General features: G+C 44.9%; 1 protein-coding gene across 1 annotated transcript; it reads right to left on the bottom strand.

Moving 5' to 3' along the window:
- Positions 1-647: 647 nt before the first annotated feature.
- Positions 648-14,931, bottom strand: TMEM50B (transmembrane protein 50B). Its single transcript, XM_086461523.1, has 7 exons — positions 14,896-14,931; positions 7,170-7,345; positions 6,464-6,576; positions 5,269-5,336; positions 4,161-4,253; positions 3,280-3,337; positions 648-851 (listed from the first exon to the last, which is right to left on the bottom strand). Exons 2-7 carry the CDS (start codon positions 7,266-7,268, stop codon positions 806-808), a joined length of 477 nt encoding a protein of 158 aa, XP_086317649.1. The 5' UTR covers positions 7,269-7,345; positions 14,896-14,931; the 3' UTR covers positions 648-805.
- Between the last annotated feature and the right edge of the window lie 4,868 nt (positions 14,932-19,799).

The following is a 19,799-nucleotide window of genomic DNA, read 5'->3' as shown; positions in this document are numbered from 1 at the left end:
TTATTCTTTATATTCCTTAAGTATGACTGGCATCAGTTTGGGTTGGTTTTTTTTTTTTAATTCTAATATCAGTACATACATTAGATACTAATTGGTATCTATTACACTGAACAGTATGAAATGAATTCTAAGGACTGCGGTGCCACCAAGTGTCATTTGTGCTATAGCAATCAGAAGTCAAGAACAGTTTGATTTGCCATGCAGAACCTGCTTAATATAGGGCCTTGTTTAAAAATTCATAACCTTTTACAAAAAATAGCTACTTTATATTTTTCTGAACAGTTATATAAAAATTCTTAAAATCAGCTCTTATCTCAGCGCACAGAAGAATTTACCCTCACTAAACCCAGGCTTAGCTGGGTCGCTTCCAGGCGCTGACTCCTGCTTCAGGTTGCCCAGGCAGCCCTTGCGAAAACTGGCTCTAGCTCACCTACGTGTAAAAGCGCCAGCCCCTTTTACAGGGCAGGGGCTTTATGCTGCTCGTTTGCTAAAACGGTACCACTCAAGGCTCTGACACATGAAGGTTTGGAAGATCCAGTCTTAGGAGTTGATGGAAACCCATACATTTGAGGAAATAAACCTGAAGATTTCAGAAAGCAAGCCTGACATTCCCTTTTTAAGATATATACAGTCGTATGTACATATTCACAAATCTGTCCTGTGAAAAGAGGGAGCGTATTACAGAAACTCGTTTGTCTCAGGTCAGACAATTCAGAAAGGAAAACAAGAACAGATAAATGTAAATATATATACATACATAGTACAACATAGCAACTATGGAACAGACAATGCTAGATGTGATCTCTCATCCCCACAACTCTTCTGTTCTTCCAAACTTGTAGATCAGAGTACTAAAAGGGGGGGAAAACAAACAAACAAAAAAATCAGACCATACATAAGGCAGAAAAGGTAATTTTAACAGTATCCTTATAATCTTATACTATCTACACTGCAAATAAACATCCCTCCAGTAAACTTAACTTTTATTCAGGTCAGTGTATGGTTTTTGAACTGTTTCACTTACTACGCACTGCTAAAACTATGAGATCCAGCTGAAGCAACTGCTCAAATAAAAAAAGTAGCCAGTCTCACAGTAAAAGCAGCTGCCCTTCTGAAGGAAAAAATTCTGGTATTTAAGAGATTCTAGGAGCGATCCACAGAATTACAGAGCAGCAAGTCTCATCCTGGTATCTGGCAATCAGCATCACACTAGGACAGAATCTAAGCAATTAAACTTTTAGGAGCAAATCAGAATATCGATCCTGTGGTGGGTAAGTGAGATCCAAATTACATTTTGATTTCCTAAACTTCTTTTATAAGGTTGGGTGCAATTACACATTGTCATGAATCGAAAAAAAATGTTGAGGGAACAAAACAAGCATGATTTCCTTATTGCTCCTCATATTTTAAGTTATTTTTTTCTTATAGCCAGCAGACAGGTGGTAAGGAAGGGCACAGTCACACTAAATCATAAGAGAATGAAGAGGGAGGAAATGAGAAATCCTGACACTGAGAACAACAATCAGACGATCAGTAAAACAAGCTGGACGCCTGGGCAGTTACCGAGAGAACTACTAATAGGGCTTGCTAAGGAAGTGAAAATCCTGGTAGAGTAACAACCAGGGCTGAAGCCCAGGTCCTGAAGGAGACACATGGTTCAGGGAATACAGAAGGTTATGGAACGTCACTGATAGAAGAGAATCTCATTGAATCAAAACAGAAGTTTTGGATAAGGACACTGAGAAGGGCAGCGCTGATCGGCCCAGGTCCGGTCTAAGGAAAGGAGTCTGTGGCAATGGATGGACTCATCAGATGTTACTGCCTGAAGTGCATGGTGGGATAAAAAACAAAGACTTTTTGTAAAAAACAAAACAAAACAAAAAAAAACCCCAAAAAACCCAAACACCAAATGTTGTAATTTGTCTTATAGTTCATACCTAGGAAACAAATTTTAGATGACAAAATAAAACAAATAAACCTAAAATATATGTACATACAAGCACAACAGAAACTAAGGAAGGACACTTTCAGACACAAAAAGCAGCTTCAGAGGGAAGTTCACCAAACTACTGAAGTAAGAGTAAAGATTTCAGGCACGGTGAAACTATTTTCAAAAGTCTGCCTCCATCAGTATCCCATTTCAATCACGTGCAAGACTACAGAAGAGACTTAGGAACTGCTATTTCCTGCCAGAACACGACTGATTTCCCAAACAGGGAAGCGCAGCCAAGCCAGTTGATCTAGCTCCTGCAAAGCATTCGATATGGTACTGGAAGGAAAATTGTTAGCACAGTAAGTTACGTGGGTAAGAACTTGCAAGAGAGGAGGTTAGGTGAACTTTTTCAGTGACTGATCTCAGAACTTACACTATTTAATGCTTTCACTGGCTTTTATCAATAAAATTAATGGATTGCAGAATGCCTTATACGTATAAAAAGAGTTATTACAGATACTGATAGTTTCAAAGTGTCACATGATATACTTAATGATATTAAGTGAAATAAAAGAAATTTATTTAAGTGTAATATTACAAAATGTACCATCATGCTCTTAGAAAAAAATTATCAATATTAATAACTGAAAGCACATCCAGTCGAAACAAATCTGGGTGTATCAATTATCAGATAATCGAGCCGTTGGTATGAAAAAGTCAGGAAAAGGGCAGTAGGATCTCCCACCTACTGCTGTTAGGATATATGCCAAGGTATTTGTAGCACAGAGATGGAAGTGTCACTGCCATTATCCAAAGCCACTGGCAGTATCTCACCCACAATACTGCCTGTATCCTTGGTCATCCACATTCTAGAGCTGTAAATTCAGTGAGACCAGAAAGAGCTGGACTAACAGGAGCACGAGGGGAATAAAGAGCCTCTCATGGACTGAGAAGGGGCAAATAAAACATTGTTTCTAAGCACTGGAGCAAAGGGAGTACAGAAAAGTAGCAGAGTAAAAAAAATAAATCGTTTTTAAGAAATAGTTTGATCAGATTATGCATTGAATCATGTCCCACCAGTTCTCTGTACAATGCCAATTTACTCAGTGACCCAAGAGGTCCCTGTGGCTTGCACGCCACCCTCCTCAAGTACAGGTCAGAGGCGGATAACAAATAGAAATATGGAGGGTCTTGCATTGAGAGCAGCAAATTCCACGTTGTGGAAGGTCCAAGCCTGGAGTCAGCCTCCAGCTTCCAGAACTTATTTCCCAGGAGTATCCATATGCATGGAAGCGGGCAAGTCAGGTACCCCTTTGGAAGGAGGGAAATTTGCCCAGATAACTTACCTGAAAAATATCAACGCATTTTGGAAAAACACTGCCAATCCAGGGTAAACATTAGTGTCTGCAAAGTAAGTAACAAAGGAAATACTAAGTTCTTTTGTATTGAAAGGTGCATTTAAAACACTATTCATAGCAGCGTTCTCTGACTGCAAAACTAGATGGTACAACCCAGGTGGCCAAGAAGGCCAACAGCATCCTGGCCTGTATCAGAAACAGTGTGGCCAGCAGGAGTAGGGAAGGGATCGTGCCCCCGTGCTCAGCACTGGGGAGGCCGCACCTCAAACACTGTGTGCGGTTTTGGGCCCCTCACTGCAAGAAGGACACTGAGGTGCTGGAGCGTGTCCAGAGAAGGGCAACGAAGCTGGTGAGGGGTCTGGAGATCAGGTCTGGTGAGGAGCGGCTGAGGGAACTGGGGCTGTTCAGCCTGGAGAAGAGGAGGCTGAGGGGAGACCTGATCGCTCTCTGCAGCTGCCTGAGAGGAGGGTGTAGTGAGGTGGGGGTTGGTCTCTTCTCACAGGTAATTAATGACAGAACAAGAGGGAACGGACTCAAGCTGCACTAGAGTAGGTTTAGGCTAGACACTAGGAAAAGTTTTTTCACTGAAAGGGTTGTCAGGCATTGGAAGAGGCTGCCCAGGGAGGTGGTGAAGTCACCATCCCTGGAGGTGTTTAAAGGTTGTTTAGATGTGGTGCTTGGCAATATGGTTTAGGGGTGTACTTGGTAGAGTGGGGTTGGTGGTTGGACTCGATGATCTCAAAGGTCTTTTCCAACCTGAATGATTCTATGATTCTGACAAGAACAGACCACACACTTCCATTCTGGATTTTCTGCTTTTTGGCTGCCAGCAAAAGTATTTTTCTATACATGAAAATAAACAAACTTACTCTGTGTAACATATGCTCCAAAAAGAATCCACATTGAAGCAATAAGTGAACCAAACATCAGCATAAAGCCAATGAAGAGCCAGACACGAGCACCTGCAGGAAATATTAAAACCTCTGAGAGCCATGTAGATTACTATCCCTAGTGACAGATGATCCAAGCTACTCCTCTATTATGAGCCAATACGGTATCTTGCTGAAGGCACAAAGGGAAAGGGGTTAAACCCTGTATCAAGGACAAGATAAGCCAAAATTTGCCTTCTCTAGTAAAACACACAGTAGCTGGATTCCCCTTATTTTAGTGAGCAGACACAACTACCAGAAATTTCCCCTCACCTGTAGGGAATGCCTATAACACCATTTAACATAGCTGGGAGTGGACTAATGACGAGGTACTTTGCCAAAGCTATAGTGTTTCTGAGGTAAAGATGGCATTCCAGTGTGGTACATAAAACAAACTCTTCCTGTGTTTACTTCAGAAAGATATTTTCAAATGGGCAACATCTACCATAGCTAGACATTACCTGCTGAAAAAGGAAGATGACACCACTGAAAATAACCAACCTGCTCACTCATGGGAAAGGAAAAACATGTCGATGCAAAGATTCTCTCAAGCTGATTTATGAATAACACACCAAAAAAAGCACCATATACTAGTTCAAATATCAGTAAATCCTACCAGATTTCCAGTGAGGCATTCTACAAATCACATGAAAACTGGGATCCGCGTGGGAAACAGTGAAGAAATTGCGAATGAAAGCAGAGAGAGGACAGGAGGTCCAGACACCACACAGTAGGTCACATACAGAGGAAACGGCATGTCTGTGATACATTCTTAAGGAATGTTTATTTCTCCCAGCAGCTACACAGGATTTGCAGAGGAAAGTTCAAGTATTCAAGATATACACAAGTCCAATTTTTCTAAGTTCATCTTTTTAACAGAAACAGCACTTCTCTCCAAGTGTTAATTTTGTAAAGAAATTAACTACACAGAAGTTCTCTCCTGCCTCCTTAACTTCTGATTATTATTAGTTTAACCACCACTGAGGAAAAAAAGCAACACCTAAATAATCAGTCTTTCAACTCATCATGATTTTTAAAGTTAATTTACCTGTTCTTCCTAAACATCCATCACTGTAGCTGTCTCCTCTCACCTGTGCATTTGATACAGCATTTATCCTAGGAACAAAAAAGTGTATACCCTTCAGATTATTAGAAAAATCAATCTAAAGTTGTAAGTAAAAAGCTTTTTTTTTTTTTTTTAAGATATGACAAATTCTGGGAAAATTACTTGGCATTCTGTATGGTCACATATTATTACATGTCCCTTAATGGAAGGACTCCAACCAGACCTCAGGTAAACCCCATTATTTGTTCACAAGTTTTACTTAAATTTTTGCATTAACAGACCTGTAAGATGAAAGAATTGCCCTTTTAGTGACTGCAATATTGCTGCTCGCTTTCTGGCTGTGTAAATTCTTAAAATATCTAAAGCTACTTCACAGGAATAGTAACAGCCAGTAACACAGTGCTCTCAAGATTATGATACACACAATGAATACCATAAGTACTGAAGCAAGACACCCCCGTGAGGAAGGACAATACATTTTCTTAAAATGAGTTACACTGCTGAGGAAAACAACCCAGAAACTTTCAGAAACCAAGTGTCAAGAAGGTTGTGCATATCCACACGCATCCCTTGTTCTTGGCAATATCATTCGATTCAGTAAAAGCTATTACTTCTTCAAGCTTGCCATGTTTACATCTTTATAACAATAGCTATACTACTACTACTAACAATAGCTATAATACTACTACCTCTCCCATTTCAGGAAGCTTTGGGCCAGAGACAGCTGTAAAAATAATTCTGAAGCAGGGGAAAACACAGTCAAATGGTTTATATTGAGGTAAGCAACTGGGCAGCATTACATGAATTTGATCTGGGAATCTGAACACTTGTTACAGAAAGCTGGCTCCATAAAGGAAGGTCTGCTTTCTCGCATCCAGGCGAAGCACACAGGAAAAGCAATTTACCCTAAACAGATTGGGGGGGGTAGGGGTGTGGGTGTGTGTGGGGGGGTGTATATCAAGAGAATAATGAACAAACAGACTGATCAGAAACAAAGGCCACAGGCAGAGGGGAAAAAAAAAGCCTTTACATTGCCATGCAAAAAGGTACGACAAGATTACTCGTAAGTAATTTATAACCAAGTTATTCAAAGTTTTGTCATACACCATATTGCCTAGTAAAAACTGTGTTTAACAGCTCATGTTTATTTTATAAGAACACCTTTACATATACTTACATGAAAAAAGCTAGTGTTGAAAACACCCCACAGGTATGGAACGCATGGTTCATTTGTTCTGGCTTAGGGTAAACTACTGCAGCGTCTATCATTATCCACCAACCTGTGAAAAACTAGAAATAAAACAGACCGGTATTGGGAGGCTGGAAGGGCACGGAGACAGGCAGACAAAACGTGGCAAATGTTTGTGCATACCATTGGCTTCACCGTCTTTTAACAAGTACAGAAAATTATCAGCTTTGAGTTGGACTCTAAATCTGATGCTCCAAGTTCCGCATAAACCTTTATGTTGATGTTTTCAGAGAAGCATCTGGGAATCACATTTTCTATTCAAATTAAGTATCAGTGTATGGTTAAATTCCCTGTACAGCTTTAAGAACAACAATCCAGATTTTAAGGACATAGGAGACACAAACCAGGTATAACACAACTGTTCTAATGTATCTACACTAAAAATCCATTAGGAATCTCAATCTTTTGTCAAGAAGAGATAGCAGGAACAGGACATCATTACCACACAAAATGCAAAGTTATGCATCTCAAAACCAGCTGTCTAACAATTCCACTTTAAAAAAAAATTGAAGAAATATACTAGACTGAGGTGCAGTTAAGAGTGAAACTTCATAATTTGAAACTAAAATGTAACTGTTTGTCGTAATTCCAAATTCGTCAGCACAGTTACAGTTCACATCCCCTCAAAACTCACCAATACACCTGCGACTATGGAAGCGATGGCATTCCTTCTTTCACTCCAATCAATGCACTCACATTCTGGCCACCGGAAGTTGTCTAGGAATCCCGCCATTTCCTCAAAGATTAGATTGTCCTTCTTATTTTGTACTTATACATGAATTTTTCCATTAACAATCGTGTCCAATATACCTGAAACACAGCCAAAGATGCATTTAATACAAAGTAGCAAAATCTTGAGATGTTTGACAACTCTCATGAGCAATTTTTTACAATGTGTGTGTTGTTTTGTTTTGTTTTTTTCCAGAAGTATTCCGTATATTCTATGGATTCTATATTGAGCTATATTTAGAAAAAAAACAAACCTACCTTACAGACAGAATTACAAATAAAATCATCACACGACCCAATAACTTATGCATTACATATAAATTATCATATCTAAAACATAAAAGATATTAAATAGGACGTACAATTTGTTCAAATGTATGAAACACAAAAATAAAAGCAAGCAAAAAAGCAAATATTTCAAACTAAGTTTCATCTTCAAACTCTCTCTGGCATTAGCAGTGAAAAAAAGTAAGGTACATACAACAAGGCTCCATGCGCAGACCAGAACTTGGTCTTTGAGTCATGCCAAGGAATCTTGCCTAAGATACCCATATTTCCAGTCTCCAAATAAGACAGACAACACAGGGGAAAAGGAGTCAACTCCGTGAATCAATTAATACTGAGGGTAAAGAGTGTCCTGCTCCACAGAGAGGGGATCACACAGAATTTCAAATACAGGAAGAGGAAAGTAAAGTTAATCAGTGTTACAAACCGACTACAAAACCAACACAGTTCTCAAACACTGTGGTGAGACAGTAGCTATAAAAGATTCTGCACTACATATCTGTTCTGACACTGTAAGACAATTAGTGTCTGTCATTTGAACATCAAAAGTTTGAATATTTGCAGTTTTTCTGTTTAGCAGTGACTCACAGTCACTCCTAATACCGTTCTATTTTGTTTCAGTATTGTCAACTTCTGTTTTCTCCCAACCTCCCATAAACAATTTCCAGATACTTGTTAAAGGCCAACAATAGACAAACAAAAATGACCAGGGGGCTGGAGCACCTCCCCTGTGAGGACAGGCTGAGAGAGTTGGGGTGGTTCAGCCTGGAGAAGAGAAGGCTCCAGGGAGACCTTATAGCGGCCTTCCAGTGCTTAAAGGGGGCCTGCAGGAAAGGTGGGGAGGGACTCTTGATCAGGGAGGGTGGTGATAGTATAACGGTTTGAAACTGAAAGAGGGGAGATTTGGATTAGGTATTAGAAAGAAATTCTTTCCTGCAAGGGCGGTGAGGCCCTGGAAGAGGTTGCCCAGAGAAGCTGTGGCTGCCCCCTCCCTGGCAGTGTTCCAGGCCAGGCTGGATGGGGCTTGGAGCAACCTGGTCTGGTGGGAGGTGTCCCTGCCCAGGGCAGGGGGGTTGGCACGAGATGGTCTTTAAGGTCCCTTCCAATCCAAATCATTCTTAAAAAAAAAAAAAAAAAGTAGTCTTTTATGATTATGCTACACAAAAGACAGATGCAGAACATTTTTCTGGTTAATAATGGTAATTAGAAGTTTACAGTAAGAAGCGAAATAAAAATAAACAAACGAACAGAGTTTAGCTACACTACTGAGGCTCCCTCCTATGAATAAGATAAAAGAGTTTGTCCTCCTGAGCTTAGTTCCAGAAATCCATCCATAGTTACAATGCTACCCTAAAGCATTAAAATACATCACTCAATTCCAAAACTTTGCGGGTTTTACTTTTGTACAGTATCTAGGCTCAACCATACAGTTATTTCCTAGATTACACTTTTACCTAGCAATTTTCAGATCCTTATCCTCTCTACAACAAAATTGCCGCACTGCACTGTTACAGTTTTACAACTGGTCCTGCAGCCTTTCCTTCTTTTCCACTCTTAAAACGGCTCCATCTGTACTTTATTTGTTCCTCTTCAAGCCCTCTTCCTCATCCTGTGGTAATCCCCCCCTTCTCCTCGCCCATCCACGCCAGAACACAGCTCATGGTTCCCACTGCTATCACCACTACTGACTACACGGTTCTCACCCTGCGGCGCGGCTGGCTGCAGGCAGGAGTAAATGGACAAACACGGCGCGCTATTTCTTCTCCCCACTGAACACAACGGTGGTTATGTCAACTCTACCAAAGTGACCACCTTGCCTTTAAATGCACTTTCAGTCATTTTCAGAGTGACTGAAGCCGTACTTCTTCAAAGCTGCATTTTCCTTTGGAATTATTTCCCATAATGGACCATTTAAAAGGTATTAAGATACCTAAATAAAATTGCCTCCTTCAAACATAATGCAAAGTTCTACGCAAATCAGAAAGCAGGTCAAGAAAAGCCATCAGAAAAAAATTATTTCAGATATGTCAACAACAGCAGAAACTATTTTTCACTCCCTATTTGGATGCTACCCAGAGGTACCTTGAAGGTCTGGAGAAACTGGCTGACAGGAACCTCATGGAGTTCAGCAAGGGGAAGTGCCCAGCCTTGCACTTAGGAACAGCCCCACACACCAGTATGTGCTGGGGACCACTCAGCTGGAAAGCAGCTTGGCAGAAAAGGCCCTGGGGGTCCTGGTGGACATCAAGTTGAACATGAGCCAGCGATGTGCTCGTGTAGCAAAGACGGGCTGCACTAGGAGGAGTGTTGCCAACAGGCTGAGGGAGGTGATCCTTCCTCTCTACTCAGCGCTGGTGAGGCCACCCCTGGAGCGCTGTGTCCAGTTCCGGGCTCCCCAGTACAAGAGAGAGATGGACACACTGCAGAGGGCCCAGTGAAGGGCTGTCAAGAGGATTAAGGGACTGGAGCATCTCTCCTGTCATGAAGGGTTGGGAGAGCTGGGACTGCTCAGCCTGGAGGAGAGAAGGCTCGGGGGATCTTATCAACGTATATAAACACCTGGAGGGTGGGTGCAGAGAGGACGCAGCCAGGCTCTTCCCAGTGATTCCCAGTGACAGGACCAGAGGCAATGGGCACAAGTCGAAACACAGCAGGTTCCCTCTGAACATCAGGGAACACTTTTTTACTGTGAGGGTGACCAAGCCCTGGCACAGGCTGCCCAGAGAGGTTGTGGAGTCTCCATCCTTGGAGATCTTCCAAAGCCGTTTGGACATGGTGCTGGGCAACTGGCTCTGGGTGGCCCTGCTTGAGTGGGGAGGTTGGACCAGATGCCCTCCAGAGGTGCCTTCTGACCTCAACCCCTCTGTGATACTTAAAAAATAGCCTGTTAAATTCTTGGATGACTTAATGAAGAAATCTTCTTACTTCTACAAAATCACTCCAGTCCATAAGGCTGAAACAAAATGAAAGAATTCACTCTCTTCCATTATTTAAAGGGGATATATAGTTTGTTTTGTCAGCTAATATCATTAAGATAACTTCCAACCCAAAAAACTGCCTAGCATTTAACCTAGCAAAACCCCTTCAACTTTGCAAAGCCAGTAATGATAAACGTTATGGATACCATACATTGCACAAAACCCTGTCTTAATTATTTAGCGTTTTTTAAACATTAGGTGACAAACAGAGGCATTTTGCTCACTTCAGAAGTCTGAGACAAAACCTCTCTCAATACTTAACTGTATTGCATATCAAATGAAATTTTCACAACTGCATTAGGGACAAACGAGTGAAGCTAGGGAGACTAGAAAAAGTTGCTTTATTTTTTTTTTTTTTTTAATACCTTCTAAGATACAGGGCAACCTTCTGCCAAAGTGTATTATTTTACCGAAAATTGTATTTTTGATACCTGATACTGGCTTACAAACCTGCACCTTGCTTTAACCTTACCTTCGTGCTCAGGCGAGAAGCACTCTATATAGTGTTAACAGGTGAAATAAACACTACCTATCTGCTGGAGGTCCTACAGCAAAGACTAGTAACTGACAACACAATTCTCCTGTTTCACTGGAATAAGACAAGAAACATAGAGAAACAAGGCGCAGAGAATTTGGAACAGGACACAGACAAGAAGTCTAGAATTATTTCTGCCCAATGCCAGAAACTAGCTTTGATTTCACAAAAAAGGCTTAGTGCTAGAGCAGGCACACAGGAATATGATTGGCAGTAAAAAACAGAGGTGCTAATGCGGCTGCCCTCTCTCTAAGATGATCTAAGCATTAACTGATGTTCAGTCAGAATTCTGTAAGGGACTCTTTCATAGAGGTATTTCAAGAGTGCCCCACTTAACAGTAAAAATAAACAAACATTTCTTTCACTCCTGACATAGCTCCCTATGCGTACAGACTTCACAGATACACGACTAAAAAGCAGTGATACACCACTTCTTCCAGCATTACTAAACGAGCCTACGTTCTGTGACCAACGTGTGGATATTCCTCTCTTTGTGAGGGGACAATGCCATCTCTGATCAAATGCACACCCGATTGAGGGCACCCACTTGTGAAGGGCACAACAAATAACGGCTGTGGGGTTTCCATGAAAAAGGATGGCAGGAAGCAGACTGCAGGATGCCAGAACGATCCAGCCAGCTGGAAGTCCAACCAACTACTTTCCCGTGCTCTCATTTAAAAGGTAAGTGCTGATCAGACTTACTGGAAGCACAGACAGTACAGACCCAACCCAAATCCAACCGGTTGGCCACCCTCTCACAAGCTGTTAAATAAAAACCTAGCTATTATACAATACTGGTTTTAACGCACTGGAGGGAAGGGATGCCATCCAGAGGGACCTTGACAAGCTTGAGGAGTGGACCCAGGCAAACCTCAGGAAGTCCAACAAGGCCAAGTACAAGGTCCTGCGCCTGAGTTGGGACAATCCTTAATATCATACAGACTGGGAGACAAATGGACTGAGAGCAACTCTGCAGAGAAGGACTGTGGATACTGGTGGATGAAAAACTGAGTACGAGCCAGCAATGTGCTCTTGCAGACCAGAAAGCCAACTGTATCCTGGGCTGCATCAAAAGAAGTGGCCAGCAGGTCGAGGGAGGTGATCCTGCCTCTTTATTCTGCTCTGGTGAGACCCCACCTTTAGTGCTGTATCCAGCCCTGGGGCCTCCAGCCTAAAAGACATGGACCTGTTAGAGTGGTCCAGAGGAGGCCCACAAAATGGGGGCCTTCCCATTTGGGAAGGCTGGAGTGCCTCCCCTGTGAGGACGGGCTGAGGGAGCTGGGGTTGTTCAGCCTGGAGAAGAGAAGGCTCCAGAGAGACCTTCCAGCGGCCTTCCAGTATATAGAAGGGGCTTATAAGAAAGACAGAGAGACACTTTTTACCAGGACCTCTAGTGACAGGGCAACAGCAGGTTTAGATTGGACACATGGAAGAGATTTTTTACAAGGATGGTGAGGCACTGGAAGAGGTTGCCCAGAGAAGCTGTGGCTGCCCCCTCCCTGGCAGTGCTCAAGACCAGGCTGGATGGGGCTTTCAGCAACCTGGTGCAGTGGAAGGTTACCCTGCCCATGGCAGGAGGGTTGGAACTAGGTGATCTTTAAGGTCCCTTCCAACCCATACCATTCTACACGTCTATGATAACGCTCCCTATGTCTGTAGTTCTCAACACCCCTAGCAAGAAAGGAAGAAAATAATGAGCTATATTTCAACTGTGAAAGACCAGCGACATTGTGAAGCTGAGTGCCCACCAAGATCACAAGAGCTAGGCTAAAGTTTATCATTATATGGGTTAACAGAGACACATACATAGGTTGTAGCCCAACTATGTTCTACTACACAGACAGAAAACTGATGAAGACAGATGCTTTCAGCTGGACTTTCTTCCCTGAATAAAGGTACAAAACTCACTCTCCTGGTTTAAACTTTTACATCCACACACTTCACAGCAAGGACACAGGTAAAACCCTTTACGTTAGCTGTCCTTCAACGCCCTTCCTACAATCTGTCTCCTCCCCTTTTCCAAGGGCAGACAGGTTCTCGCACTGTTCTCAGAAACATTTCTCATTCACGTCCAGTAAACAGAAACACAAGAACATTTGCAAGAACAAACTGGTGACCGAAAACAGTTATACTTACTGTAAAAATATATACTGTACAATAAAGATACTGTAATACTTGGCCAATCTAGCACTCAGGTTAAAAAAACTAGTATATCATTCAGACAAATGAAGCGAAATGAAAACACAAGAATCGGAGCTCAAAACTTTTGTCTGAAAATCAGTTTCTCTCTCCCCAAATGAACTAATCTAACTTGAACAAAGTATTAAAAGCAGTTGTACGAAAATACAAATATTCTGCAAAAAAGAAAACTGTCTTAAGCTGCACAAGGTCTGTAGAATACCGACTAGTTAGTGAAGAATGGAACGTCCTATTTCCAAGGTTAGTGAAGAACAGAACCTCCTATTTCCAAGAAGAAAGTAAGAGACAGACAGGAGGACGAGAAGAAATTTAAAAGTTAAGAAGAAAACACTATTTTCCTCAAAGAAAACATCATCTTCCACAAGCAAGCAATCAGAATAAGCTTTAAGCAACATACCTTCCCCACATGCGTATACTATGAAAAGATACATGGCACAGTCACTGCAAAGAGCTTATGTGAACATTTCTATTGAGTTCACTGTAATTTTTTAAAGAGGGATCTGTAGACCACTCACTCAATTCAGTAATTACATGCAGTTTCACTTTCAATTTCCCATACACCATAAAAATACACCCTATTGTCTAGTTTTTAAGTATTACAGAAAGACAGAAGGAGGAAAGAAAGGCACTTTTAAATGAACTTATAAAAAACAAGGCTGTGTGGCAAAATTATCAAACAGGCAATCGCCTTACACGAGCCTGTGTGATGGTCGGCCCCAGAGCGCTGTGACTGCTGCCTACAGCGAGTAGTCTTCAAGACCGCTATTAAAGTTTGAAGACTTGAGGAGAGGCAGGCAAAAAAGATCAATTCTGCAATTATCCACAGGCCTATTTTTGCTCATTACAGCACCCTACGTGCATCGATATTTCTTTAATGGGCTCAAGCCATGACGGGGCAATATGAGGCGGAATCCCAAAGCTGCAATCAAAGTCCTGACAGTGACCGTTACGCTGAGAGCAGTACTACTTAGAAAAAAATAAGGCATTTCTTAAAAATTCACTCCTCGGACCTCCAACTTTCCCCTCAGGACACCGTCCCCCTTCCCCGACGCGGATAACGGCCATCCGAGAAAGACCTGACCGCGGCCCCGCAGCGGGGAGGGACGGGCCCAGCTGCCCCCCCCCCCCCCCCGCCCCCGGCCACTCCGGTACCACCCGGGGGCAGGCCCGCAACTTCCTGAGGCCGCGCTACGGCAAAAGGTGACGGCTCCGGAGTGAGGGGCCGAGCAGTGCGGCCGGACACCACCCCCCCCCCCCCAAGCCCGAGGCGCGCAGAGCCCCTCCGCGCTGCCCCCGGCCAGCACCGAGCGGTGCCAGGGGGGCACAGGGCCGGGACCGACGGAGCCGCCCCAGGCTCCGGGAAGAGCTGCCGCTGCCCAGGGCGGAGGGGGCGGCGGAGGGTCCCTCGGGGCGAGGCGAGGCGACGCTAGGCACCGAGAGGGGCGCGGTAGGGCCGGGGGCGGCAGGCGGAGCGCGCGCTGCCGCCGGACACGGGTGCCCCGCGCTACCCTCCCGCCAACGCCACCCCCTACCTCCGCCGCTGCGGCCGCCCGCAGACACACACCCCCCTCCGCCCCCCCCCGCCGCCCCTACCGGAGCCAGCGGAGCGGCAGGAGAGCACCGGCCACACGTACCCCCCGTCCTGGGCGAGACTCTTCCGCCTGCGGGCAGCGGGGGTGGGGGGGCAGAGAGACCCACGAACGACGCGGCCGCCCGCCAATCGGAAGCTAGCGCTGCGCGTCACCGGAGGCTGGGTGAGGACGGGGCACCGCCATTGGCCGACGCGGCAGCCCCACGCCAGCGACAGGGGGGGGACCGCCGGCAGGAGTGACCGGCGCAAGCCCCGCCCCTTTTCTTCTTGGGCGGGGGAGGTCCCTGTGGGGAGGGGCGGGGCCGGCACCACCCCGCCCCGCCCTCCGGCCCCCTCCCGCACCCCCCACGGGTGTGGGTGCCACCCCAGGCGCCTACCGTCACCTCCCCAATGTCGTCATACACCGTCCCACGAGCAAAGCACAGCGGCTCTGCGCTGGGGTCCGCACACCCCACCGCCACAGGCCGCTGCGCCTCGGCCCGGTTGAACAAAACCGGGCAGAGTTCACTAGGGATTCGCCGTTCCCCTCCCAGCCGCCCGGGAAGCAGCACCTGAATTATTTCTTCCTGACCTCACCCCGCTTCCCAGCCGGCTTCGAGCAGCCATCGCACCACCCGCACGCTGCTGGCCTTCGGTCACGGTCCCGTTTCCCGGAAGCAGCGAGCGAGCCGCGGCTGGGGCCCATGCCTCGCCCTGGGATGGCGCCGTACCTGCCACGGCTGGGGAGAGCCACGTGAGTTTCTACACGTTTCGGTTGCATGATGGATGCGAACAGATGTCTGCTTACAACGTGGTTTTGAATGCGGCCAAAACATACCAACCAACCCAAAATTTTTGAGTCTCCATGAATTCCCTTCGTACTTCCCACACAGAGGATTCAGTTGTCTTTTCCTGGTCTGTTTCTTGCCAAAGCATTGGGAAGAGCCATACCAGCACCAGAGGTACCTTAAGAAAGAACCATCTTCTCATACAATACAGACTGCTGCCTATTGTAAAAGATTTGATGTCAAGATTTTAGAGATACTAAGGGAAAACGCTGCAATTGAATTAGAGTACTGCAGTTAGGAAAGTGGTTAGTCTTGAAAATTCCCACTCTGGTAAGATAAAGTACAGAGTCAATCTGAAAACAGAAGCAGAGATTTAAGCATTTAACAGGGTAAACAAAAAAAAGAGGAAGGCATTTCAAGGATATTGCCTGAAAACAATGAAGAGCAATATGAGCACTAAGCGAGAGGAGCACCGTGAGAAAGGCCTATGAAGACACAACCGAATGGCAATGGAATATTCAGTTTCTTGTTCAAAGACAGTCAAAGTGTGGCCCCATGAAACCCCACTCAAAGTTGAAAGTTGTACTCAAAGCCCCCTATTCCCAGCTCCCCTCCTCTTTTCCTTCAGTTATATGTGCTCACTGTGTTCCACCAGATCTGGAGTTAAGCCACAGCCTTCTTGGGCTGAAGCTCCTCCTTTCTCACTCTACCTGGCCCAGAGGCAACCCACTGGCCCAGAGGATCCACAGAAACAGTTGTTTCCTACTTGTGATGCTCAGAATCGCACCATGAAGAAAAAGTTTGTAACACAACTCTTGCCTTGCTGTTCATTCAAAAAGATCTGCTCTGGTGAGACCCCACCTGCAGTGCTGTGTCCAGCTCTGGGGCCCTCAGCACAAGACAGACACGGACCTGCTCGAGTGGGTCCAGAGGAGGGCCACAAAGATGACCAGGGGGCTGGAGCACCTCCCCTGTGAGGACAGGCTGAGAGAGTTGGGGTGGTTCAGCCTGGAGAAGAGAAGGCTCCGGGGTGACCTTATAGCGGCCTTTGAGTGCTTAAAGGGGGCCTGCAGGAAAGGTGGGGAGGGACTCTTGATCAGGGAGGGTGGTGATAGGACAAGGAGTAATAGTTTCAAACTGGAAGAGGGGAGATTTAGATTAGATGTAAGGAAGAAATTCTTTCCTGTGAGGGCGGTGAGGCACTGGAAGAGGTTGGCCAGAGAAGCTGTGGCTGCCCGCTCCCTGGCAGTGTTCAAGGCCAGGCTGGACGGGGCTTTGAGTGACCTGGTCTGGTGGGAGGTGTCCCTGCCCATGGCAGGGGGGTTGGAACGAGATGGTCTTTAAGGTCCCTTCCAGTGCAAGCCATGCCATGATTCTGTGATAGCCAGTATTTTCTGTAATTCGCATGTGCCTACTCTCTAACCCCTACCCCGTTAATACATGTGCCACTGTCTTCTCACCCTCCTCTGGAAGCACTACATGCCGTCTGCTTCACCCCTAATCTCCTCTCTGCTTTCCAGGCCCTTCCTATCACCCCTCCCACCCCCAAGCGTGCACACACACGTTTCTCTTTTCTTAACCACTGATCTCAGCTGTGGGTAGGTAAACTGTGCGGTTGCCACATCCAGGGAAACACAACTGGTAGGGAAACAACTTCAACGGAGACACCACACATCCCCTTCTCCCTCAGAGTGGCAGTTTCTCCTACTACGAATAAATATTTACCGCTTGCCTTTGTGTCTTACAGCATGCCCTGCTCTTGCTTTTTGCGACTTTGATCCCTTCTCCTCCGAGCCATCTCTGTAACTCCATGTGCATCCTGAGGGCCGTTATTGCTCTGCAACAGAAAGATATTCAGCAGGCCTCGACATTTATAGCATATACAGAAACTCTTCAGTTTATAGGGCAGCCTGAGAGGCTACTTCAGACAGCCTACAGCTGTACGTCTTCTCCTTTTGTTGGAAAGCACCAATACATATAATTGTAGAGCCTGCTAATAGTGCTCGGAAGAGCCATCAGATGGTTGGGCAAGAAACAGATTCCCCACCCAGAGAAAAAATGGTACCTCAATTAATGTAGTCTAATAGTAAATATAAATAATGTTTTGTGTTCATATTAAGATGATAAGCCTTTTGAGCCACAAGCCATCTGGTAATTAGAGCGTTCTGGGAATAAGCAACGTGTATTTGTATCTGGACTCAGCAATGATTTCACCCTTTTGAGGTCAGCAATAAGGTAACAGTCATCAAACTCAAATTAACAGTCTAGTGTCAGGAAAATTACTTCTGAAAGCCATTCTCTCCTGGGTTTTTCTAATTCGTATGCAGTACTTAGCATTGCTTGTTCTAGAAGTACTGACTAAATACTGCTCTTAAGATTTTGTGAGCTCAGAGCAACAAAAAATAGACCAGCCCTACAAAAATGTACTCCTACACACACCTGGGGAAAATAAAAAATGTAATTACTTTTGTCATCATCATTGCCATAAATGTTGAAGAAGTGGATTTTTGCGCCTGCCAGTTTTTCCTGACAACAGTGTAAGGCAATTTAAAGTGCTGAGAGTCAGGCTACATCTACTCCATTTAAAACCAAGTAGTTTTAAAAGGAACATAAAAATCGCTCAGTATGCTGACTCATCCGTTATGGCAACTTAAATATTTAAACTGCTGATACTTATCTTCATTGTGAGCCAAAGTGGATTCCATCACAGCTGGATTTATTGCAATCTTGGTTTCTACTTACTCTTGTGCAATGAATTCGATTTGCCACTAGCTCTTAATAAATACGTCACTGGATTAGTTTAAAACACAATTCAGGTCCAATTCCCATAGATCATAACAAGAATCAAAAGCTGATCTTTTCAAGAGTACCATGTCAAAGGGTTTCCATGAAAGTACGTTTAATTTACAGTTTTCATTAAAAGCAAGAATGCACAGATAAGTTGTTGACATACGCAGACATTCACACACAGAGCTGCTAAAATGAGTGAGAAGCAACGAGGTCAAAGCCTTCCGGTATCACCTGGTCTAACACCATGAGCTCAAAGAATCGCACCCGTATCACAAAGGAAAGGACGGCAAGCTGAACTCTTACCGCGTCCCCAGAAACAGAGGGCTGCCATGTCACCCGATTCTTCTTTCTGAGTGTTTAGATTGGGGCTACTTACAGGGCAGGTCAGGACCACACGCACATCTTGTTCCACTTCCCCACCACACAGGGCTTAACTCCCGTACCTGCGAGACGCCCGTTACTTCTTACCGCCTTTGCAGACTGGGGGAGCCACTGAAAGGCACGCTAACGACTGGCTGGCCCAACCGATCCACGCAGCGCTAGTGTACCCCTGCCTCCAAACTGAATCTCAGCAGAATGGAACTAACCGCCGTGACCTAATCCTTCCGGCTAACACCAGGGCACGGCACACCACCAGCATCCCAGGGGCATGACCTGGATCAGTCTGCACATAACGCCTTTCTTTTTACTTCTGCGCCCCAATTCCTACAAAAAGGGGTGTTAAAGGAAGCTGAGATTAGCCCTATTTTCTAAAACATCTTGCCATTATTACTTATTTGCTGTAACACAAAGGCTTGAAAGACCTACAGTGTTTAACAACAAATATATTCAATTATATTACTAGATTATAAAATACCCTCTGACAAATGATACTTCAGTTAATCCACTCTACCAACAAACACAAATAACATTCTGCCTGCACGTTAAGACCTCACCTAGATGAGCAAGAGCACAAAGACCAAAAGGAGAACATGCAGTGCCTCCCCAAAAGCAAACACATTAACCCAGACTCTGCTGGTGCATCTGCCAGAGGACAGTTGTGACCATCATCTAGCTTTCACCGCTGAAACTCCGAGAGTGGAAATTCCCCCGCCGTGGGACACCTTCCTACCGACTGGCTGGGCACAGCCCAACACCTGCACAGGTGGAGACGGTGACAGCCTGAGTCACAGAGACATGAGTGAGGAAGGGGGCCCAAGCAGATACCGATATAACCAGTGACACCTTTTCAAAGGCAAAGTCCTCCAGGAAAACCAGATTGCGTGGGGAGCTGAGAGGTTACTAAAGGTAAGTAAACCTTTGGCACCATGGAGATTTTCCCACCCTCCAAGGCATTGCCCAGAATCTTCAATAGTACAGCAGTGTTTCACAGGAAGTTCTTTGATACTAA

Source organism: Leptosomus discolor, chromosome 1, assembly GCF_034619465.1.
Source record: "Leptosomus discolor isolate bLepDis1 chromosome 1, bLepDis1.hap2, whole genome shotgun sequence".
NCBI lineage: Eukaryota > Metazoa > Chordata > Aves > Leptosomiformes > Leptosomidae > Leptosomus > Leptosomus discolor.
Note: the sequence above shows the minus strand (reverse complement) of the source record. Positions and strands in the feature narration are given on the sequence as shown.